The 26,439-nt window shown below is 31.5% G+C and overlaps 2 protein-coding genes across 8 annotated transcripts in view; both read left to right on the top strand.

Annotated features, from left to right (window-relative positions):
* The window catches only part of LOC126856659 (glutamate receptor ionotropic, kainate 2), a 136,133-nt gene extending 122,830 nt beyond the window's left edge, over positions 1-13,303 (top strand). The window contains exons 12-18 of one of the 5 annotated variants that reach the window (XR_007688382.1): positions 1,317-1,454; positions 2,668-2,866; positions 3,948-4,179; positions 5,555-5,670; positions 7,183-7,338; positions 9,106-10,747; positions 11,454-11,593. Coding sequence is in view for 3 of the 5 variants with exons in the window: in XM_050605407.1 (XP_050461364.1) it covers positions 1,317-1,454; positions 2,668-2,866; positions 3,948-4,179; positions 5,555-5,670; positions 7,183-7,338; positions 11,454-11,648 (1,036 nt within the window). In the remaining 2 variants the exon portion in view is untranslated. Of the gene's footprint in view, positions 1-1,316; positions 1,455-2,667; positions 2,867-3,947; positions 4,180-5,554; positions 5,671-7,182; positions 7,339-9,105 lie in introns of all 5 variants that reach the window. The other 4 variants (XR_007688383.1, XM_050605407.1, XM_050605384.1 and 1 more) reach the window with 4 other exon arrangements.
* A 1,181-nt stretch (positions 13,304-14,484) lies between these two features.
* LOC126856645 (glutamate receptor ionotropic, kainate 2-like) lies at positions 14,485-25,863 on the top strand. 3 transcript variants are annotated; one of them, XM_050605353.1, is made up of 16 exons: positions 14,485-14,598; positions 16,457-16,553; positions 16,988-17,146; positions 17,510-17,700; positions 18,021-18,178; positions 18,759-18,942; positions 19,393-19,695; positions 19,794-20,213; positions 20,353-20,437; positions 20,606-20,882; positions 21,279-21,477; positions 22,543-22,685; positions 23,918-24,000; positions 24,750-24,865; positions 24,967-25,116; positions 25,490-25,863. In XM_050605353.1, exons 2-16 carry the CDS (start codon positions 16,469-16,471, stop codon positions 25,670-25,672), a joined length of 2,736 nt encoding a protein of 911 aa, XP_050461310.1. In that variant the 5' UTR covers positions 14,485-14,598; positions 16,457-16,468; the 3' UTR covers positions 25,673-25,863. The 3 variants fall into 3 exon arrangements, with proteins under 3 accessions (XP_050461310.1, XP_050461328.1, XP_050461319.1); XM_050605371.1 differs by having other exon boundaries at positions 18,801-18,942; XM_050605362.1 differs by lacking the exon at positions 14,485-14,598 and adding an exon at positions 15,157-15,474.
* Positions 25,864-26,439: the final 576 nt, after the last annotated feature.

A 26,439-nucleotide genomic window follows, 5' to 3' on the forward strand; every position in this document is an offset into this window, starting at 1 on the left:
CAAACTTTGTGCATCACCTCTTACCTAGCACGGTACATCAACGAATTAAGTACAAAAGAAATGTGTGAATCTGTCCTTCATGATTTTTATTTTATTTTTTTCGTTTAATAAATAGTTTGTTTAAGACAGCGATTAAAAATTAAATTTATATTGATACCAATATTTCTCTCTTTTATATAATATTACAAAAATAGATTAGAAACTCGTCTCTCTTTTTAATTTTAATCAGCATATATAACATATTTCTTTCTATTCTTTCTCATATATGTATAATATTAGCTGTTTATACAAATTTTTTATAATCCAAACAAAATGCTTTTTTGAACTGTATGTATTAATTTATTATAAAATCGACAACTCTTGGACAAATTTTTGAGATAGAGTTTTTCATAACAAAAGAATACCATTGGATACCATTGGATCAGACCGTGCTTGGAATAATTGAATTTAGATTCACGCCGTACGAATGGTACAACCCGCATCCGTGCAACAAAAATCCGGATCGCCTGGAGAATCGCTTCAAGCTCCTTAACTGCTTGTGGTTCACCATTGGCTCCCTAATGCGGCAGGGTTGTGACATTCTGCCCAAGTAAGCTCTCTTTTACGCATCAAGATAATAATCTTCATGCGCCCCAAGTATCAACAGACGTGCTCATTGCATTCGTTGCATGTTACACTGCTGATTATCCCTCGGCAAAACTAAAATATTGCCTCTCTTGTGCATAAATCATAGAAACGATCGATCACTAAGAAACACATAGACAGCTTAATAAATCGCTACGAGATTGTAAAGTTAAAAATTCTTATTTGCATCAAGCGAACCACAAGAACAAAATAAATCTTATAAAATGTTGTATGTATTTTTAAATGATAAGAAGATCAAAGGAAAACATTGTTTTTTTAATTGGTACGTATAAATTTATACAATTAATTAATTTGTACTAATCAAACAAGTTTCATATATGGTCAAGTGATATGATCGAGATCGAAAAAATTTGAAAAATTGAACTTTGTTTCATCGGGAAGATAAAATACAACAAAATAACTCTTCATGGTATTAATATTATTTTATGTAAAAAAAAAAAAAATGAAGTATGTATGATTTTTCATGTATTATTCACACGTATCGCTTTTATTATGAAAAAAATCATTGTATATTGCTTGATTTAGTAATGTCAATTGATCCATTTGACCGCAAAGCACAATAATTCCATAGATTTATCACGCCATTTCAGGATGACAACACCGATAATACGTGGACAGAGATGCACGTTTTGACATCTAATCTCGGACCTTCCCCTTTCACCTGTCCGCAGGTTCAGCCCTTACGAGTGGGAGAATCCCCATCCGTGCAACGGGCAGTCCGAGGTCCTCGAGAACGAGTTCACCCTACTGAACTCGCTCTGGTTCACCATAGGCTCGCTCATGCAGCAAGGCAGCGATATAGCGCCGAAGTAAGTTATCGAAGCACGCAGTATATATAAAAGTTGAGTACGACAGTGTAGAAAAAAGAAAGATGCCTGTCGACCATGATTGTGTAAACTACACGGTCGCGCAACGAAAACGAACGTACGTCGCGTTGTATTAGATTACGCGAATGATAATAAATAAATGATATACAAAAATCGCTCAAACCGTGCTATATCGTAGGCTTGCTGCAGCCGAATGTACGCCAAGTATGCCGGAAAATGTGGGAATTAGTAGCAGGAATGTATTCCTTAACGACTTTTGTCGACTTTCGTCTCTAATGAAAATTTCATCGGTGGCTTAATTAGAGAGCTACTTAATTAAAAGGTTATGGCAAATTAAACGTTACAGTGGTGCAACGAAATAACGTAAGAAAACTTTACTTTCTAATTAATTTCAATCAAGTACTTTCCTTTAATAAAGAATTAACATGATACTGAATTAGTAAAATATCTAATATTCGAAATTAAGAAGCTTCAAGAAAGTCAAATATGCTCCAAAAAAATAACAAAGATATGTTTTTAAAATTTGTTAAAAAGGAAATTTATATACATGTATATATATATATATAGCTACAATTTCCGGTAAATTGTGCGTAAATGAACAAATGGATCAGAATGCTTCCTTTATTCCTGGTCATCAAAATGCATGAAATCGCATATCATGGGCTAGCAGCTTGGAATGCCGTCACGCAGTAACGTTAGCAGTTTCCAATAATTGCACGTGCTCGTTATACATGATATAATTGCGTTTACGTATACCGACCAATTTTCATGTGTAAAATACAATAATTCGCCCGCATACATTCCACATATACCTGCTTTTGCCGACTCCCGCATTTGCCATTTAATAGAAAACGCGAATCGCTTAACTGCGCGACGTATACAGCTAGCTCGTTACATAAAGCTCGTCACATAAAGTTGAACTTTTGCACGGTCCATTACCTCGTGGAAGGCGTGAAATTATTCTCGCGAAAACTTTCGCGAACGGCAGGTGCCATTGATTCCTTTTTTCCGCGACTCCGTATTTTCTCTAACACGTTCCGCTTTATCGAACACAATGTAGCTCTACAAACTAGAGACTAGATTGTACGAACTATTTCGCGAATAAAATCGAATTTTTAGTTCGAAAGTGTCTTTAGTTTAAAAGCATCAGCTTACATGGGAAACGGTTAATGCAGCCTTTGATCTTTCATCGCAGGGCCGTGTCGACACGCATGGTCGCGGGTATGTGGTGGTTCTTCACGCTCATCATGATCTCCTCTTATACGGCTAATCTCGCTGCTTTCCTCACCGTCGAGAGGATGGATTCTCCAATCGAGAGCGCCGAGGATCTTGCGAAGCAGACCAAGATCAAGTACGGTGCCCTCAAAGGCGGCAGCACGGCGGCCTTCTTCAGGGTGAGATACATATTTTTATATCATATGCATTGTTTATATATATATATATATATATATATATATATATATCTAATATATATATATTCTATATATAGATAGAATATAAATATTCACGGCGCACGGTTATTATCGCGTGACTCTTTACAAATGTGCAACATCAAAAATACATAATAGATAAATATAAAACAAATATTTTACGATAAAAATAAAAAATAAATAAAAATAAAAGTTAAGTAATAAGTTAAAGAATAAAGGTCAAGGAACATTGTAATAATATAAAAATGCACGCAAGTAATCTATCCGTAATTAGCAAACACAAATTAGAATTTGATCATGACTTCGATTGGTCAGCGCCTGATATTCTACATAACGAAAAACATGTAAGAAAGAGAGAAATAGCTGAAATGTTTTTTATTAAAAAATTTGACAACACTATTAACTCCCAAAAAGATACAGAGAATTTAAACAACATATATGATAAATTAATAAAGGTCGTTTAGTCGATCTCAGTATTCCAAACATAGTGATTGACACAATGTCAGTTTGACATTTCGATTTTTCTCTTTCTACTTTTTAATTATAACGTAAGTACTTAATTCTATTTATTTCATTGTAACTTGACTATCATTATTTATAGTATTGTTATTTTAATTTCACTTGATAAGGACCAAAACCATATGGTCGAAACGTCGTGATATAATAATCAAACAATAAATTGCCAGTTTGATCGTATAAACACTTGTTTATTAAAGAATAAAGTAGCTACAAAAGAAATTGCCAATATTAGAATTGAATATATGAGCGTATTATTATATGGAATACCACAATTGAGTTGAATTTGCTCTTGACGGACTAAGAATCTCTAATCAAGCTAACAACGGCGCGGAACCGCAGGATGCGGACCGAGAATATTCCTCTATTAATTCGAGAAAGCGCATGCGATGCGTACAATTAGGGGCGAGATGAGCGATACCTACGTCGAAGTAAGGCATGCCTACTTCGGGATTAACCGATTTCCGCTCCGACGATCCATCGTTTAATGGCACGCATACTCAACCACGAAATTCCCGGCGTGATCTAGGATTCCAATTTCTCGACGTACCAACGCATGTGGTCCTTCATGGATTCGGCGAAGCCGACGGTATTTACGTCGAGCAACGGCGAGGGCGTGGATCGAGTGATCAAGGGGAAAGGTAGTTACGCATTCCTGATGGAATCCACCTCCATCGAATATGTAATCGAAAGGAACTGCGACCTTACTCAAGTCGGCGGTCTCTTAGACTCGAAAGGATACGGCATAGCCATGCCACCAAGTAAGTGTTAATAAAAATACCAGTACACACACACACACACACACACACACACACACACACACACACATACATACACATAGACACACATATTTTAATTACGTCATTTTTATATATTTTACAAATCGCAAATTTATTTGTTTACTTGTATTTCGCAGATGAAAAAGATTTAAGATAAAAAAACATTTCTTACTAATAATTTCATGCTTATTATTTTATATTTTAGTTTATCAATATGCCAATATTATCAAATAATGCGCATAGATTGTCCAAACAACAAATTTAATATTTCAACTGTGAAAATGTATTAATGTATCTTTCACTCGTATTGATCAAGCATAATCCGAATATAATAATACGTTTCATACATAATAATTATGAAAAATTTTATTCTATTAAATATAATATTTTATTCTATTAAAACCAATTAATTTTTTGTCGTATTTTGGCAATCCACGGGTGTTGCTGGATAGCGTCAGCTAAGCGGCCTGATAAAAATTCAAATATATTCTGAAAATAATTATTTTTACAGTCAAAATATGAATTGATATTTTTGATGATTAAAAAACATAAAACATGAAATTCTGTAATTATTGAGAAATTATTATCATGTTTTTATCGCGTCAATACAATATAATAATGCATTAATGTTTCTCCTGATCAAAAAAAAAAATATATATATATATATGTTAAATATCCGTTTATTTGACACTTATTTATGTGTCACAATTTTTCATCGTATTTTTATTTGCGTCTAACTCGTATTGGCACTTGCACTTTTCTTACCCTTGTTTTTTATATTCTCATATAAAACTATAAAATTATGCAATTTTAATATAATTTAAAGTAAAAATATAATTTGATTTAACAAATTTTGAAACTATTATATGTTTTTTAATAATTCCAATTGACAAAAGAGAGTAGCGGATGTAGTACAATGATTTTTCGAAGAAAGAAACGTAATTGATCGATATCACGGCGAAGTATTTTATTGGCCTACCGATTCACCTGTGAATAAAAGAAATCCTCACTTAATTAAAATTTCTCCTTCATGCAAATGAAATTCTAATAGAAAATGCGAATCGTTCCCTCGGCGAATCGAGAGATCGCGCGAGCGGGCTTTAGTCAGTTTATCCGCCATCCGCTCATCCCGAGAGATCGAATCGCCAGTCGTCTTCTTAATCTCGCGACTGCGCGAAAATACCGGTCGATAGTGAATATCGCTATGAAGGAAGCGATCGCGCGCGGAATTGCAGGCGAAACGTTGGCGCGAGGGAACGATTGGCGCAACGGTACTTGCAAAAGTTTTGCGAAAGTACGATGCTACGAGACGATAAAAGCGGTAGGGGAGTTCCTCAAAACGACCTTGGAACTTCAGACTCGCCATACAGAACGGCCATAAACGGAGCCATCCTGAAGCTCCAGGAGGAAGGGAAGCTTCATGTGCTGAAAACGCGCTGGTGGAAGGAGAAGCGAGGTGGCGGATCTTGCAGGGTAAGCAAATATACATATTAGACGAAAGCATATGATTTACTTTTAATCGTCTTATAATAAGGAATGTAAAATCTATAATAAAAAAAATCACGAAGCATCTAACTTAAATAAAAAATAATTTAAAGATTATTCAGAAAAAGACAAGATTTGATAAAAATAAGGAAAGTATCTATGCATAGATATAAGAAAATAAAAAATCGAATTATTTTAATAGTGTTTTTGCACAAAATAATTGTACCAGAATATATACAGCATATTTTTATTACAAATATGTGAAAATAATATAACGATAAATATTTTATTTATATCTCGGATCGTCAGACAGAAATTCATTACCATTAGATGCATATGGAATCTTTGTCATGTCCGAGACTCCCTCAATTTCAACATTTCGTTTTTAACACTTCTCTTCCCTTATTTTTCTCACGCAAAATACTTTGCACCGCGCTAGCAAAGTGAAGAAGTGCGCGTTCGAGATTCTTGCGTCAGACTCCAGCAACTCCCCTCATCCGTCAGGGATGAGAAGGTTACTGGGGGGTTGAGACGGCACGCTAAGAAGACTATTTCGCGAATTCGCGAAATCGAGGCTTCGCCGAGCATGCGATCACCGTTGCGAGCACTGCTATTTCTCGCTTAGCTACGCCGATAAATTCTCCTGATAATTCGCCGGCTCCTCCCTCCTCCTGGGCAAACTTGCCGACATTCGACGCACAAACGTAGATAGACGATTGTAGTTATGCAAGAGGAATTAACGCCTCGATCCTGTGCTTCGTTTACAAGCATTAAAAATAAAACACGATATTTTTTACACACTGTACATAGAAATAAATCAATTGCTCTTAATTTTTTATTTAAAATTTAAGAAACTATATATTTAATATTATTAATTATTAATATATTATTAAAGTTTTATATAAATATATTATTAAAGTTTTTAATTTTCTTTAGAAATTTATATAATTGTTATCAAATTCTTGTTATATTATACTGAAAAATAAAAAATTGATCCTTTTTAGTCTAAAATATTTTTTTCGAAAAACAGTCTATAGAGGAAAAAAGATCATACCATCGCTTTAAGTGTATATTTTGTAGCTAAATTAAAGAATTGCAATATATATTTAGACACACACAGGTATTTTTAATACGTTTAGTATACAGATTTTTTTTTCATATAAAATTATTAAAAAATTGAACTCTTTAAAATTAACATCAAATAGACAATTTAATAAAATCGGTGAACCATTTTCTCTCTCCTCCCAGCGCTTTAATTTATCAGCATGCAAGGGCGCAAGCAACCGAGATGAAATTTTCGCGATATTATCGACGACACGATTCGCTTCAATAATGAACATTCGAGGTCGAAGGCCACGCGTGCATTAACAACGCGTAGCAGACTAAACACGAAAACCGCCGTTTCTCCGACAATGCATTACCGGTAAAACGGGCCCATACTCGGCCCGATAATAGCCCGCGTTAATACGCCGCAGGCTAATCGATGTTTCTCGTTAACAGGACGAAATCTCGAAAAGCAGCTCGGCGGCGAACGAGCTCGGCTTGGCGAACGTCGGCGGCGTCTTCGTGGTGCTGATGGGCGGCATGGGTGTCGCCTGCGTGATCGCTGTCTGCGAGTTCGTGTGGAAGAGCCGGAAAGTGGCCATCGAGGAGCGGGTGAGTGACGTGAAATAGCACGTGGAGGAAGGTCGCGCGGAAATCGCCACGTCGGGATCAGTGACCGCGACCCGGCTTGACCCCGACGCGATCTATCCCGACATACCGCGCGAGTACATCAGTTGATGCTCGCATACTGGTGGAGTTCCTCTGTAATGGTCTCGGTACAGAACCACTCGGGTCTGATCGCTCGCGCGGCACGAAATCGGTACCTCTTGTGTCTCCTATCGATCGATTGCCATCCATATCGGCGAGAACTTACGCGGCCTCACGAAACAATCCGCTGCATGCGTATAATTTTATTCCCCCCTATTTTTCCGCCATCCTCGTGCATCGTTATCCTCTCCCATTCGTCATATTTCTATTTTCTCGTTGCGCACGAATATCGTCGTTAGTCGGACAGACAAATATCCGTCTCCCCTCGCCATCGAAGATACGCTAGTGCATCTACGCTGAAGAAATGTCTGGGGTATTCGCGATTTGTGATAAATCAAGGCAATTCAAAAGTGGACTTTTCTTTTGCGAAAAATAGGAATATTTTTTGCGCAGAACTTGTTCATTGAAAAATATTATTTATTTAAAATAATAATTAAGAATTTGTTTTGTTTAATTAATTAGTAATGTTTAAAGAAAGGAATTTATCTTTATATAATTTTCTTTCCTTTCTAAAAATTCCTCCTAATAAATTTGAATCTGGCTTTTGGATAAGTCAATGTTAATATTATATTCTAATACACGTCGCATTTCTTTTTTTCCATTTAAAAAAATGATTGTTCCAGTTCCAATCTAAATATTAATACATACAATTGCACGAAGGAGTAGAAAGCCGTTACGAGACTATCGTGGTTACCGGGAAGACTCAGTTATAAAAACGCAGCCAGTGAGAACTTGATGAAAAAATTTTCTAGCAAATTTTGTTTTGCTCGAGCGCGGAAAAATGAAATTATCGTATGTAAAGCCTGGCGTTGCGCTGCTCGCGGTGGCCGGCATGCGGTCTACGCGATATGTATTTGTGCCACCGTTTGCATACATTCAAGGGGTAAGCAAACAGGCAACTATTTGAAGAGGGCTCGTCCAGGGATACGAATACGCAGCTTTGCGCGGATCATTTTGGACGTACCCTAAGAGCAAATAGCTCTATGAGCTAGCGAGCGTTGATGGTGTTGCTCGAGTCTCTTTTCAAACTGTTTACTTCAGGGTACGCTATAGAGTGTGCGAGACAAGGTTCTACAAAAATTCAAATCCGCTTAAATCGATCACGGGACGTGGCTCTCATTCTGCAATGAATAGTACGGATTTCGAATAGATCGTGTATACTTGAATATTACGTAATGCGCAAGATTGATCTGATATGATCTGATCAAATCACAGTCGACTACGAATGTTATAACAATCGCGATATTTGATATCACAAAAATTAAAAATAATAGATTTAATAATATTATGTGAGATTAGTTCTTATTCTTTGTGGAAATTCGTCGTGAAATAAATAATGATTACTGTAATCAACGATACTTCGCGAAAGAGCTATGACAATTAATGACAGATAATGCCTCTATGTATGTATTTTTATTTAAAGAAGCAATGAAAGCTTGATAAATATATATATATATATATATATATATATATATATATATAATTTTTTATTTGTTATTTAAATAAGCGAAGATTAACTAGATGCGCTGCTTTTCTCGCTTTGCTATTAGACCATGGCAACAATAAATGATGTAACGATTTTGATTCGGGCATTTTGATGTTCTGTTTTAGAAGCAGAAATCCTCGGGGAAACCGATCTGCGAAGGTTTTACTGATCTGCACTAGCGACGGTACGCGCTGCGCTGCGAAAACAGATTCTTAAACTCAAGCCGTACCTCAAAGCGTATCCGATCCGAGTTCAGTGGACCTAAGGAAGAACTCCATCACGAGTGATCGAGAAACTGTGTAAAGATCGTAAAATTATAGGGACAAATTAAATAATCGAACAGGAGAAGCAACGAGCCTTGACCTTTCCAATTTTCCTCTCAAAAATCCTGTCAAATATCAATCATCTGTTTTGACGAAATTATTCGAGATATGTATATTTGTATATATAAATATTTTGGCGCACAAAAAAAAAGAAGGTAAAGTTTTCAATATTCTAATGGACGGATCAAGTGGTTCTATCAAAATTATACGATATAATATCAAATTTCTTACATGAATTTCTTATACGTGAAGACATTATTAAAATTTTATTAACGACAATTGTTCAGTAGAAAAATCTATAATTATTACGACATGCGTAAGGAATCCGAGCCGAAAGATGGCGGAAAAGAAAGATTGGAAAGGCCAACGTGTTTGCCATTTGCTCATATCAAAACTTAGATTAACAAACAAAGACTTTAAAGCCTCGCAATAGGAAAGGCCAAATCCTTCCTCGCGAACTTGTAAATGTCTCAACCGACGTCAAAATACTAAAAAGAAAGCCGCGGTATTTACAACCGAATTATAGTGCGATACAAACGGACAAACTTTTAAGAACAATCACGATTTTATACCGGCTAGATAGTGAATGTATAGTGTGTGCCAGATTACAAGACATTTTACTGTACATAATATGTAGCTATCGAGCTAACCATTACGTTCATAAATGTGCCGAGTCCGTTCGCTTCGTAAGATAAAGATACGCGATAATCAAAGGAGCACGGGTGGATACAAAAAAGATATATCTTGACAAAAATCGAATTTTATTCCTGAGTTAATGATGAAATATTTTTTTCATGGTCTTATAAAGATATAAAAAACAGATATTATCAGCAAGAATAAACGCATATTTCTAATAAGTAAATTTCGCTTGAAATTAATTAAAAAGTGAGATTTTAAAGTTCAAGAAAATTGCTCTTCAAGTTCGGTAAGGTTAGTATTCTTTGATTTTTAATGATAAACAACATTTCCGTTTTAATCTTTATTAATAGTTGATTTCGAATTCGTTGAAAAATATATGATTAGTTCTCATCTCTCTTTACGCGTATGTAATAATACTTTCTATATAAATTCTTTATATATAAATACTTTCTACATTGCATTGATTATAAATTGTACGAATAAAATTAATCTATCTTTTATAACAAGTGCGATATTAAATTGCGCCATATCATCTTTATCCACCGTGCACCTTACTTCATAATGTAAAGTACTTCCGATCCATGTTTAGAAGCACGCGGACTCCGAAGTTTCGTTATTAAATAGACAAATCTATGTGTCATGGCGAAATAACTTTTACGAAAATTGCAGTTTCAAAATGTTGCATTACTTGTAGCCCAAAGTAAAATTGAAAAGACGCGCGTTGTGTGTGTGTGACAATTTAGTATGACATTGTTAGTTGTGTCGCAATGTTTCTTGCTTCTCTCCCGTCACGGATTCACAGGAGGTGAGCCAATTTATTTCGTTATCAGTATTGTTACATAGATAAATCTTCATAGCTGAAAAAATTAAAATTAATACTTTAATTATATAAATAATCTATTAATTTTAACATTAACAGACATCGAAATATTGTAATGATTTAAAAACATAATACATTGAAAAAAAAATTCTATATCTATATAATAATTTTTATAATTAATTTTTTTATTTTTATAATTAATATTTATATTATTATGAGATGTATTATTCATTGAGATGACTATGAAGATTTTATCTTCGATAAATTTAATATTGTAAAAACAGAAATTTTGAACTTTTTACAAACTTGGATGCATTATACTCTATTATATGATTTATTACTTGCATAAACTCAGTTGAAATATTTTTTGAGATTTTTGTAAAACATTTAAAAAATCCAAAATTATTTCAACAATGAATTTCAATATAAATTCTTTATCTTCAATCGTTCCTCTTTTTTTCCATCAGTTTCAATCTCACTTATTATAGATTTTCTTATATAAATGATATTATAATCTCTCTGAGCTCAAACATTTTGAAGATTACGTTTTGTTAAAGGAACTTTTAACTGCGTCTTTGCAAATAAAGCGGATTTTAAAGTTTAAATTTCAATGTAGTGCATTTAAGCTAAACGACTTGTTCGCGAGCCAATACGTGAGCATGTCGCAATACTCTTTCCGTGAAACTTTCAGAAGTCTGTGTGCTCGGAAATGGCGAGCGAATTGCGATACGCTTTGGACTGCGGCAACGGGAATAAAAAGCCGTCGAGGAAGGTACTTTGTCGACGTCAGAGGCAACACTCGAGCCTGTCGATCGTCTCGGAGGAAGGCAGGTACGCGGCGTGCAACAAGTACAGGCACTTCATCGGAAAAGCGCCTTTGACATGAATAAAGGGACGCCTGACCGAACGAAGGAAAGACCGAATGTTGAATTTATTTACGGAGTTGATTGCTTTGTTCATATGTGATTTGAAATATATAAATCGATCGGTTAATAAAACAAAATCTGATCAGAAAATAAAGTTATTGTAAAATAAAAATTATTTATTTATAAAATTATTTATAATATTAAGCAAAATTTTAAATCTGTTAGAAATGTGGATGTGAACGATTGCGTGAAACGCAATTATTATAGAGCTTATTATAAACGCTGTTATTATAGAGAAACTAAATTTTTTTTAATTATATACAATTTGGCATTATTAGTCCAAGGAGAGTCCTGTAAATTCGTTACGAGATGGAAATTTTTTATGCGATTTGGGTCGCTGTGTAAAAACTTACCTCTAACTGTATGTACACGTCTATCTGTCCTTTTTTTACGAACCACTATCGAATAAGATAGTCCACCATTTAGACCCTCATAAATGCGATACGAGAAGGGTGCGTGCAAGAAAACGAGCGAGTGAACAAGAGTATGAATTTAGGCCTTTCATTGACGTTAGAGATGTACACTGTCGCTATCAAAATAAAATCAAGTATCCTATTGAAATCAATCTGAGTATGTAATCACCGACATATGTGAATTTCTTCAAACATGATAAAACGTGAATCCGCGCATGTAAATTCTCTATGACGAATAGTGAGCAAATGATCATTACACAATTTTATCGCGACCCACAATTATTTTCTGTATGTAATTCGCGATAAGATAATTTATATATTTGAACATACCGATTTATCTGAATTTATTCCTATCCTTAGCTGGTCTCGTACGGGGTCCATAAGGTCAATGAAATATTACTTGAGCAAATTAGAATTAACGTATGTAGAGTATTCTAATTATTCAGACAATTTGGATAATATATTCTTGGCGTTTTCGAGTCACGTTGACAGACATTCCGTCGAATGCAAAAAATCGCGTCTAACAATGCTCAGATTATTTTCAAAGAATACATGCTACTGTTATTGCTAATTCTTGTTGATCAACATTTCTGTTTAATTGTGTTTACGCGGACCTTGTGAACCAAGCAGTATTTGAGTCTTCCTTCTATCGTAAAACAAGAAAATGTAAAAAAAGATCCGACCCCCGATTATAATCTAACTTTTAATCTAACTTTAAATCAAAACCCTCGGAAAGGAGTGATGTGTAAATCAAAATACGAATGCTCGTTTATATTGCGTTAAAGAATGTGTGTGATATTCCAATAGCTTCTGCGAGTGTTATTTTAAGACTGAGCGTGAAAAAACGAAAATGAATGTAATCCACATTTTATTTCCTTCTCTCTTGTACTTGCGTACATTCCACGGATTTCGTTACTCTTCATACGATTTATCAAGTTCTGAATGCGACCATAGAGAGGCGCATACCAACACCCAATATACACATATATACATACATATATATACGCACGCGCGCGCGCACATCGGCACCGATACGATGCCCACTGTAAATAAACGTCGTAAATAAACATTGTTACATACTTGCGTTTACACGTCGCGACATACGAGTTTGTTAAGAGCCTATCGATTCTACTTCTTATATAAAATGTATTACAAGCATCATATTAAACGTGAATAAATTAATCGTCTGTAAATTCTCATCCGACATCCTCTGTTGTAATTGTGCCTTCGTGACATCCGTTTCCTCTATCCATCAGTGATTATTAATTAGCAATCATACCATTAATTTTGGCTAATTGTATTATTTATCGATTCTCTGTTGATTTTTGTATATTATAATTATAAATTATTCTGAGTATAAAATAAAAAAATAATAAAAATAAAAAATGAAAAAATAAAATATTAATAAATTTAAAAAAATTGAATATATCAGTATTTTGTTTGGAAAATGTTAACGTATTTATTTATTTAAAATATTAAAATATTTGTACATTTTTTTATTGACAATATAGAAATATAGCATGTAAGTGATAAAACTAAAAGTCTGGAAACTAAATGGAAACTCAATCAAGCTGGAATTAATAAGGCTAAATAAAAGAATTAATAATAGCAACGTTAAAATAATCGGGATTTCTCTCTGGTTACAATATATATATATATAAGTTCTAATAATAAATTTCAATTTTGCATAGTAATTGTGATTAAATACTTTTAACTACGATTATAATCCCATGATATATGCCCGCTCTTGTATATATTCACGCAATTAATTTCCTAAATATCATATATTTATTACATTCGCTCAACCACACCCTAGTACTAGATTATCAACGTAATTACATAAATGCAACATACGTTTGCAAATCGTTATAAGTACTTTTATAAACGCAGTTTCTTCTAGCAATAATCACCAATGATAAATATGATAAAAATTAAAAAAAAAAAACGAAAAAAATTTTTGAAAAATTTTCCATCATTAGAATATTGACTGTAAAGGCAACAGCTTTGTATTGGCATACGACAGCCTTCTGTAAGTATACAGCAAGTTTTCGTAGATTAACAGATTATATTCTTATAATGATTATTCTCACAGCATAAGAGAAAAAGAATATTTACTATAGAGATAGATTTTGATATTCGATATTTTGATTTCATATTCAGATATATGATTTCGAAGAAAAAAAAAAACGTATCGCGCTACCAGAGCAACACGAGGCAATTTTTTAAAATATCAAGACTTTTAGATTTTTAGGTAGTTTTTGATATCAATCAATTTCTGCCGTTTTTTTCTAAGTGCACACATCGCACCACCACCGTTTCGTCGCGACGATGGAATGATCGTGAAAACTTAGGAAGGGAGTTTAGAGCATGCGCTGCCGAGATGAGACGCGCGAGAAGTGGCGTTCGGATTTAGAGTCGCGTGTCGCGCAAGGCTCGTTCGGTAAAGCACGCGCCTCAAAAGTTCTGTGCCAGGTAGAAGCAGCATCGTATTTTTTAGGTAAGCTCTTGCGAATTCTTAAAGACTCTCCTCTTTGGAGAAATAACATTTCTTCGCTCCTCGTCGCTTCAATCATGACACGTGCTTCTATTAGAGTAAAGCTCGCAAATAACGCTACGCTTCCATTCCCTCGCTTTCGGCAAAAAAAATCATCCACCTCGATAATCCTCAGCCGGTTGATTAATCCTCGAACAGCTAAAGTAAAATAAATTTGGAAAAAAAATTTGTTAAATTGTTTCTTTTTTAATTTTTCTCTGAAATTTTTGAATGCGCGTAGAATTATGCGTTTGATGAAGCAACTAAAGCTTCTCTTGATATCGCTTTTTAAATATCATCATCAGAGTAAAACAAAAAAAGAGATAAGACAAAACATATCCTTGGATGCTGATTGAAATAAAAATTAAGTACACCATCAATTTTCTATAAAAAAGTACTTCCAATTATATTCCGTTGAAATCTATGTCACACGACGAACGCGACAAGCATCAGTGGCGGCGGCGACGCTCGATGTCTAAATATATCGACATCGTTATGCGCTCTCTTAAGATTTTCGTTAGTTTTCCATGTTGTGCCGACGCGTGCTAAACCGTATAAAGATCTTCTGATCACAGCAACTCACTACAGTTCACGATTCATTCCGTGTATGTGAATAAAGCGACACTTTGTAAAATATCTAAAACGGCTCTGATAAATAGATGTGAATGCGTGCCCGACGATGAATGAATGAAAAAGAACGCGCCAGACTGCGTGCATTTGGCACGATGACAGTAGATTACGTGGAACTCTGAATGCGTATGAAATGTTGCTAAAAGCTCGCACTCTCGTGACAGACGCTGGTCGTCTCCGGCGAATAAAAAATACCCAAGAGAATGTCGGGTAAATATTAATATAGTTTTGAGAAATTAATTAATAGTACTCATCACGACAAGCACTTATCAAGTAACTTACGTATTCACGAGTATATAATTCAGAACTTTAGTAATTTTTGCTGTATAAATGTTTTGTACACAAACACATTTCGTAGATATGTGAAAATGTAATTATTTGTAGCCAATTAAAATAAATAATTTAAATAAATAAATTTGCATATTAAAGAGCTTCAATAAATTGTAAAATAATTGTAGAAGTAAATTTAATATGATGATACTTATTTTTCAACTAATTTTATTTTATTTTTACTCCAATATAAAAAAAATCAATATTAAATTAAATAAAATTTAATTACAAAGATAGTTGACGCTAATAATAATCGCCTATTCAAAGTTTTAAAAAATATTTAAATTTGTCTAAGAACTTATAAATAAAATATGAAAATTATTGGACATATCGTGTAAATAAATTGCCGTTTCAATATCAAAACTTACAATTTACAACCTACATGTGAACTGCTGTTTGTAAACATCTTATATTAATATAAAAATTTTATATTTATTTAATATAAAAATTTTGCGCAGAGAAAGAAAGAGAGAGAGATAAAAAAAGAAAAGAGGAGACGTCACGTGGAAATGCTACTGAGAGAGATCGCGACAAACGGATTTATTAAGAGCACGCAAGCAAATAACTAGATTCAATATTGGAAGATTGATTTTAGACAGGTCTAAATATTTATGCGCGCTGAGAGAGCGACTTTCAGGCAGCGCGATGCCTTCTGGCTAGTTTATATAACGTCGACCGTTTAAGTGCTTGTTCAAGATCTTTCCGTTTGGTCGTGTGCATCGTATACACATCATTTACATCTCTCTCGCTTTCCCCCTCTCTCTCTCTCTCTCTCTCTCTCTCTCTTCGATTTTATTAGATACACACCTCGCACCTGCGCATGCATTTTAATTTTACTTTAATTTTATTTGTATGTGCGCAGAATGATCGTAAGATGGTGACCAAATGTCTGCTGATATTATTGGCAATATTTCTGTCCTGTGTGTATGTGTCAGGTTTTCCTAAAAAGGTCATTATAGGTAAGATAAATTTTCATTGATTTTGATCTATGAGAAAAATATGAATAAAATAAATGAAAGACATTGAAAACATTATTTTTGTATTCATTTTTTGTTACGGATTTTAAAATGTTTTGATAAAATGTAGATAAATATTTAGCGAAATAAATCTTCCGCTTTAAATAGTTTTATTTTACGAGATATTTATTAAACCTATTTATAACAGAATCTTTTCATGATTTTTGTAACTTATTGTTAAATATCTAATATTAATAATGATGCAATGTTAATTCATTACTAATATCTTTAAATGTTAAAAATATAAAAATATTGTGAAAAAAAAGTATTCCGTCAAGTTTGCTCACATACAATAATACGCTTTGCGGAAGAGCTTCGTGAGCTATTTCGGTCGTGTCAGCGTGTCTGGACTTTAAAAAGAATCGGCTGTATTATAGCGGGACTATTTGATGAAGATGAAGGATTCCAAACGATGTTCGAATCATCGGTGAGAGTGATTAACAAAGAAAGGCATGAAAACGAAGAACTCTCAAATGTGTTTTTGGGACCGGAAGCGATCCAAGTTGAAACAGATTTGTTCGAGATATCATTGAAAGGTAAAGCATTGTAGCTAATGTCAAAATGACATGATAGGAATTGGCACTAAATTATATCCAAAATTTTGTATCAGTTTACGTCTGATATCAAAATGCATTAAACAACAAGACGATTATATTTATCTTTTTTAATGAAACACAAACATAAGCACACAGTAACATTATGACACGCTTATGTCTTTTTTTTTTAGATGCTTAAATAAAATTTATATATGTGAATGTAATACAGTGTCGTATAATAATATGTCCTTACATTTCTCAAATAAAAATTAAGTAATAAATAATGACTAAATTGCAATTATTTTTCCGAAATAACGCAATGTTATCATTGTATTTTGTACTGATCTTTTTCGAAATGTTTAGTATGCGAGCTGGTAAAAACAGGAATAGTTGGGATCTTTGGACCTCAAAAAAAGGTGACCGCAGAGTACGTGCAAAGCATATGCGATACAATGGAAGTGCCACACATTTCCGTGCGACAGGATTCTAGTGAATCATTTCAGTCACGTGGATTAAGTTTGAATTTCTATCCGCACGTGAGCTCGTTATCACAAGTAAGTAACTGAAGTTTGAAAGATCTATATTATAATTGCATATTAAAATAAATAATATGAGTAATATTATATATATATTATAATAAATTTTGAATTACATAATAAAATTATTTATTTATATATAAATACGATAAAATTTCTGTCTGACATATAAAAATTGAAAAATAAATAATAAATCAATTGCAATTATCATAAAATATTGGCATATCATTTTTGTATCTTTTATTCCTTTTCATTTATAAGCTTTCTTGAAATTTTAATCTTACCCTTACATTTGACGTATAAATGTAACATAACGATCGCCAACGAAACTTTTACAGATATACTATCAACTGGTAATAGATTTGAAATGGAAGAATTTTGCAATACTATACGAAAACACCGACAGTCTTATTCGCATGCGTCTTTTGCTGAAACGATCGGACCCTCACGGCAACTCTGCATTTATGTATCACTTGGGTGACGGACCGAATTATAGGTACAGAATACAGAAATATTTAATTTCGTAGTGTATCTCGAAAGGATCTTCTAATCCCTCAATCATGCAAAAGTGGTTTAAATTTTCTGGAGATATCCTGCAGGATATGATTGATTGATTGTCACCTTTGTCTATTCCTATTTATGAAATACATGTACATACTTATCAACGTCATATCATTTGATAACGTTTTTGTCATCACTTTTTGTAAAACACTCGTTTGCTTATTCTTAAAACTATCATTAAAATATATTGTTGCGTTTTTGCGTTATGATCTTGCTGTAATATTTATATTTTTTTTTCGTTTGATCAATTTGGAATAGTCGAACTTTTAATCAAGAAGATAAAGATTTTGTTCCTGAGATGCAACAATATATTTAATAACACTTTTCAATATCTAAATAATTTTCAAATATTTTTTTGATCGAAAAAGGCAACTAGATAATTTGCAATTTACGGTCATTATAAGTAATAATTATGTCATTGTAAATAATAATTATAAATAATAATTACTATGTCGAAAATAATTAAGTGAGAGTAGAAAGATTGGCGAGTTTAATTAATTGTGAAAGATTCCCAGGACATTGATTAATTGTATAGCTTGGCATCGAATCCTGTGTAGGCAAGCGATGCAAGAAATCAAAACATCAGATATAGAGAACATTATCATCGATTGTTCGTCCGACATACTCAATGACGTTCTCAAGCAGGCTCAACAAGTTGGCATCTTATCTGAAAAACACAAAGTGATTGTAACATCTTTGGTAAGACATATAAGTTGCTTTATTTACATATACAAACTAAAACAATTGCGCTGTCTTAATAATATTAAGTCAAAATTAAAAATTATTTCGTGATAAAATCTACAAGCGTCTCGCATAAACTTTATTTTTATTAGAAATCTATTATATCAAAATACATATGTGTGATTATTAAAATGCTTGTTATAATATTTTAATAAAAACCTATAATTAATAAATGAAAAAATCTTTTATAAAAAGTGCAAAAATTAATTTATGAAGATGACACAAATACTTAAAGATTTCGAAAGTTGAATTATTTATTTTTCGATATTACATTGAATGCAAAATTTTGATGATATATAAATTATATAAGTACAATTTTGTTTGCACAATTTATTTTGCACAGTTTATGTACCATCTAAAAGATCTAATAATTAAGATGATATATCGATGAATATATATGCATGGCAGGATCTACAAACCTTGGATTTAGAGCCATATCAGTATTCCGGTGTCAACTTCACCGGCTTGCGCCTGATTGACCCTGAAGATCCGATAGTTAGTCAAACTTTCAACAAGCATAAGAACGAATGGGGCTTAGACGATCCCTCGCAGCTACAAGTTGAACCCGCTCTCATGTACGACGCGGTACAATTATTTGCGAGGGCTTTCAAGCAATTAAAAGATGCCATCAAAGGCGATGTGAAGGAATTGCCATGTGACGGTAGTGTCAGATGGGAACACGGCCTGAGTTTGAGCAACTTTATGCGATCGGTAAGATGTGAGGAAAAAGTTTTTGAATATTTTTTTATAACGATACAAGATTTTCTTTTAACCGCGTTACAAATCTTATCACATTATTTCGCTTTCAGACTGAAACACAAGGATTAACGGGCCTCGTAAAATTTGATCGAGACGGTTTCCGCAGTAATATACAATTAGATATTGTACATTTGACCGAAAATGGCTTGAAAAAAATAGGTGTATGGAATAGTACAAATGGAAAGAACATTGATTGGTTGCCAGACACTAAAAAGTCAGATGTCGAATTAAACTTGCAAAATAGAACTTTCATAGTTTTAATATCCCTCACAGCACCGTATGGCTATGAGAAGGAATCATGGACGACACTGACCGGCAACGATCGATACGAAGGTTTCGCTGTTGACTTAATAGATAGTATCAGTCAAATATCTAAATTTAATTATACGTTGCAAGTAGAAAAGGACTATGGCTCATACAACAATAGAACCAAAAAATGGTCGGGCATGCTTGGAAAAATTATAAATGATGTTAGTATTAATTGAATATCAACTAATGTCACTCTGATATTATTTATAATCTTTTATGAGATTATTAGGATTAAAATTATAAAATTTATAAGTATCGAAGAGAGAAAAAGAGATATATACATGATATATTTTCTTTTAGGAAGCAGATTTTGCCATTACAGATCTTACGATCACTGAGGAAAGACAAAAAGCGGTTGACTTCACAAATCCATTTATGAATTTAGGTAATATATAATTTAATATTATTTATATTATAGATTTTATTTAAGTTTAAAATAAATTTCTTCCTTATCAATTTTTTTACTTATCACTTTTCATTATTAATTTTACTATTAATTTACAAAATAATTAATTCACATAGCTCAAATGTCAAGTTTTATATGATTTTTCAGGTATTAGCATTTTGTATCGCAAAGCTGGCAAACAGTCTCCTAGCCTCTTCTCATTTTTATCGCCATTTTCAAACGAAGTCTGGTCCTATTTAATCGGTGTATATATTATAGTGTCTTTGCTATTTTTTGTAATGGGTAGGCTATGCCCAGCAGAATGGAACAATCCTTATCCTTGTATCGAAGAACCTGAAGAACTTGATAATCAGTTTACATTTAAGAACGCATTCTGGTTTGCTATAGGAGCAATTATGCAGCAGGGCTCTGAAATTGCGCCAATGTAAGATATTTAAAATAATAAAAAAATATAATAATAAAATAAAATAATAAAAATAATTGTTTTTCTTTAGACATATTTCGTATGCAGGTAGAGCAGGTAAATCTGAGGAGAAAAATGCTGTACCATTTTTTCTATAACGCTTAATAAAAGAGTTATTATTGAGTGAAGTCTGGCCTATCATCGCCGATCTTTAGCTGGTCGGTGAGCCGTGCTGGTAATGTGAAAAAATGCGTGCTCTACCTGCACACGACGGGTGATGCGATTGACGCCGGACACCCTATATATATATATATATATATATATATATATATATATATATATATATAATTCTCTATTATATAAAAAATATTTCTCAGAGAATGAAACTATAAATTCGTTTCTATAAATTGTTTACAGAGGTATCTCAACAAGAATGATGGCTTCATTATGGTGGTTCTTCTGCCTCATTATGGTATCTAGTTACACCGCTAATCTAGCGGCATTTCTGACTGTAGAGACTCCTGTACAGGCTTTCGATAATGTTGAAGAATTAGCAAAGCAAAAACATATCAAATATGGAGCAAAAGATGGAGGAGCCACGTTGAAGTTTTTCGAAGTTAGTAAATTCTTCTATATTTGTTGTGATATTTTATGCAAAAATGACAAATTATAACGATAACATTGCTCTCGTATATGTATGTATGATATAATAGCAAATTTACACGACATATAAAATGCATTCGCGCAAACATTATTTGATAATTAAGTTAATAATGTAATGTAATTCTTCTAAAATATTATTTAATTTGTTGATTTTTCAAAGCATAGCAATCTGTTAAATTTTAAATAATTAAGAAATTACATAATATATAATGCTGTGATTTTACATTTTAACTAGAAATATTAAAAAATAATACAAATATTAATACAATATCGTAAAAAAATGTTACCAACATTCATATATAACTTATAAAAAAATATGACCAAAATGTAAGACATTTAATATATAAAATTTTTATTCTTCATTCTCAAAATTTTTGAATTTTATTGGTATAAGTACAAGATCCAATTTTTAAATATACAGATTGCACTTAATTTAATTATCTCTAAAGTTATCTAATTATTTTGATGAAATGGTTATTTTATATGTAATTATTTAATAAAAAAATTAGGTATGTAATAATAGATTTTTCAGGATATTTACACTATTTACTATTTTTATAGCATATGAGAATAATCTCTTGAACGTAAGACAACTTAAACTACCTCACGATTAAGTAGTCATTTGTCATTTATTATATTTATTTTTCCTGCTTATATAATTTATTTGTTATAAATATTATTACTATAAATATACATAACTCTTTTTTTTATATTATATCATTTGCTCTCCATATATGCACCAACAATTTTTCAGTTTTTTGCATATTATCATTATTATCATATTATCATCTCTAGAGAATAATATTATAATAATAAAATTTAGAATAATCTCTCGTAATAATATTAATCCACAATAATGCCCTAATAATGTCGAAAACAATTATTTTCAAAGAAGAGTTTCCCCTTATCCGCATTAGATGCGACAATATTAATTATAATAATAATATTACAGTCGACACGATAAATATAAGTTATATTCTAATCCAGTTCTTTGATAAAAAATTTTGTCAATTTCAAGCATAGCGATCATTCGACGTACAAGGATATGTTCGAGTTCATGAAGGCAAACAAAGATGATGTGCTTCCAAAAGAAAATGACATCGGAGTAAACAAGGTCAAAACCGAAAATTACGCATTTCTAATGGAATCCAGTTCGATAGAGTATATATTTTTTATATTTATAGTATTAATTAATATCTTATTATATTATTTATTATCATTATATATATATATATATATATATATATATATATATAATATTTTATATGCGTAGTGTGTGTGTGTGTGTGTGTGTGTGTGTGTGTATATCAATTTCAATAAAATTTGAAAATTTTTAGTCGAGATATCTCGGGAATTAGTAAAGATATTAAAAAAGAAAGAAAGGTTTGGAAAGAATATAATAGCATAGCAAAAGAGACATCGAATCGTAGTATAACTGTTAAGAGAAAAGTCATTCTTTTCGCATCTCCTATTTCAACTTTAAAATATCAAATGGCATTACTCCCTTTATGATATCTCAAATTAAAAGTCTCAACAAATAATTTTCACTTGTACAAGTAAAATTTAAATTGATTAATTTTGCTTTTAAATGATATCAGTTTGATTTTAAAAAATGATTATTTTTTAAAGCTATAGATGAAACACGTTTTTATTTAATTTTGTTTGTTTATATAAAATATTGTAGTTATAGTAAAGGAGTAAAAACAACTTTTGTGGAAAAATTATGGCCTGAAACGATTGAACGGTTTTGGCAACGGATCGTCAAAGAAATTTATTTCTAGACAAATGTTTCAAAATGTCGACAATTTGAGAACAGGCTTTATTATTGTTTGAAAAAAATAAATTGTGAATATTTAACTAAATAAAAAATTGTAATAAATGAATTTTTATTTCTGTTAGTTATAAAAATTAATGAACAATCTATAATTTTTCTATACAGGTTATTTCTATTCCTTTACTATTTACTAATTACAAAATTTTATAAGAATAAACTAAAAAAAATTTAATAAAATCTATCTCAATTACAGCTTTAAGAAATAACAACTTTTTTCAAATCGGTATCATTCAAAAACAAATCAATCTATTTAAATTTCATGCAGGTAAAAAGTACTTGTTGAGACCTCTCATTTGAGGTATCACAAACAAGATAGTATCATTTAGAATTTTAACGTAGACGATGATTTACTTTTTGACAGTTATACTGCGATTCGATATCTCTTGCTATCCTATATTTTTCCCAAACCGTATTTTGATATTTTTACTAGTTCCCGAAATACCTCGGCTAAAAGTTTTCAAATTGAATCTTTATATAATACACATATGTATTTTTAGATATATTATTATTATTAAATTTATTATTATTAGATTGATTAGATTTATTATTATTATTTTAGATATATAACGGAACGTGAATGCAAAGTAGCTAAGGTGGGAGGCCTATTGGATGAAAAAGGCTATGGTATCGCTATGAAAAAAGGTGTGTAAGCACTATCAAAATATATTGTATATGTAATATCTGCAATTTTATGTAGTAATAATATAATCAAATATTGCATATTATTTCTTATCGTTTTAAATATTTTTCATTATATGTTATTTTAATAATATTTGGCAAACTCTGAAATCATTGAAATTACCTAAAAAAAAAAAATTGAAATTTTGACAAAAAATTATTTTCAATAATATATCATATTAAATCATCGGTTAAAAATATTTTAACTGATGTAGTTGATAAGCAAAATTAAAAAGCAGAAAAAGATGAATTTAAATTGTATGATAATAGAAACATGTTGTTATAACGCTCGTAAGAGAATAAAAAGTAATATAAAAATTAATTAAAGAAAAATAATAAAGTATGATTTATATAAATAGTTTAATAGTAAATTTGACATCACAACTTTAATTTTAAATTCAGCAAGTTATTCAATTTTTTGATAAAGAAAAAATTGTTTATCTTTTTTAAAACATTATACATTCTATATTATTTATATAATGTATATATTTATATTATTTATATTATATATATATATATATATATATATATATATTTATATGTTATTTATATACTATATATATTTATTTATATACTGTAAAATAATTCTTCTTGATAAGCAAATAAATTTTATTTTACAAAATTATTTTAAAAAAATAAAACTGTCATTCTACTTCTGCCATTATTTTAGTTCTATTTAACAAACAACCGTCTTATTATATAAAATGTTATAGATTCACCGCATCGGCCCAAATTCAACGCTGCACTTTTAAAACTCTCTGAAAGCGGTGGCATAGCGGACCTGCAAAAGAAATGGTGGAAAGAGAAACGGGGCGGAGGCAAATGTAAGGTGAGAGTAAGAAATCAATTATAAAATTTTTAAACTCAATTATAAAATGCGCATTGCACATCACATTCTCTTCATTTCTTTATTCAATATGCGCTGTGTAGGATGACGGTGGAAGTAATTCAGCAGAAGAACTTGGTGTAGCTCACGTGGGTGGTGTATTTCTCGTTCTCACCGTTGGGGTAGCCTTATCATGTATATACACCATTTTCGAGTTACTTTGGGATGTTGCCCAAACATCCATTCAAGAAAATGTAAGTGAATTTATTCTTATTTATAATATACATAATTCATACAGCTTTTTCTTAAAACACGCAACAACTTTTCAAAAAAATTAATAGACTCTTACTAATTTAGTATAACATAAAATTGCGATAATTAAAATTAATTTGAATTTAGATCAAGAATGTAATTAAATTGACGTATATATAACATTGATAGACAATAATCTTAAATTTATTGATTCAATAACGTTTTTTATTTAGATTACAATTTGCGATTTAAAAGTTTTATAGCTTAGAGATTAAGAACAATTAAATAATAAATGTTAGTTCTCGACATATTTCTATTTCTATCCATCTTTATATGTATTTATCATATATGTGATAAATTATTTTGTGTGTGTAGGTGCCTTTCAAAGAAGAATTGATAAACGAATTGAAATTTATTATAAAGTTCAGTGGATCTAAATCGACTCGAAGAAGAAATGGAGCGTCTAGCAAAAGTGAAGAGAACAGCACGAGAGGATGTACACCCCCGTATGGTTTTATACCGACAGTAATAACAACATCACCGACCGATGACAAATAACAAAGAGACAAATTTGCACAGATTTATTATTTTGTTGCCACGATGCTCGAGTAAAATTAATATGAGAGTACACATCGTAGGCATTTTAAGGTACTTGCATTGAACGAGAAATTTTAAGAGATAAAAAATATTATACTGAATATGCACACAACATATAGTTTTCACAAATAAAAATTAATTTTAAATTGCCATATCTTTTCGTTTCATGCATCTATTAATGATAATATGACAGGATATAAAAGAAAAAAAAAAATAATAACAATAAATTTTAATATAAATAATAATTAGCACTATATATTCAATATTATATTAAGTATCTTTTTTTCAAATACACTTTCTTTTGAGCTCCATGACTTGGTTTGATTTAAAAAGAAGAAAGAAAAATTGTAAGAAAAGCAGAGTATCATAATTAAAAGCTAAGATTATATCAAATATTGTTATACTGTAATTTATACATTTATATTTATACATTTTGACTCGCATCAAACTTATAAAAAATATACGATCAGAAACTGATAAAGTTAATCCTAAACATAAATATATTTCAAATAAGAATTGCATAGATTTTTCAAATCTTGATTAATTTAAGAAGATATTAGCAGTTTTAGAAAAATTATTGCTTATACATGATCATCTTTACTACGTTACAAATTACAATTACAAATTGTTACAAATTCACAAAGTTGCAAAACGCGGCGTTATTAATGATAAGCGATGACTCTTCTAATTGAAAGCCGCAATGATCATGCGCAAAACAGTAGACGAGA

This window comes from Cataglyphis hispanica, chromosome 2 (assembly GCF_021464435.1).
Source record: "Cataglyphis hispanica isolate Lineage 1 chromosome 2, ULB_Chis1_1.0, whole genome shotgun sequence".
NCBI lineage: Eukaryota > Metazoa > Arthropoda > Insecta > Hymenoptera > Formicidae > Cataglyphis > Cataglyphis hispanica.

What these genes read in the sequence shown, in the direction of transcription:
- LOC126856645 (XM_050605353.1), top strand. Translation starts at nt 16,469, where the DNA reads ATGGTGACCAAATGTCTGCTGATATTATTGGCAATATTTCTGTCCTGT. An exon ending in TTGGAAAAATTATAAATGAT is followed by an intron (nt 20,214 to 20,352) that starts GTTAGTATTAAT and finishes ATTTTCTTTTAG; the next exon opens with GAAGCAGATTTTGCCATTAC. An exon ending in CCACGTTGAAGTTTTTCGAA is followed by an intron (nt 21,478 to 22,542) that starts GTTAGTAAATTC and finishes GTCAATTTCAAG; the next exon opens with CATAGCGATCATTCGACGTA.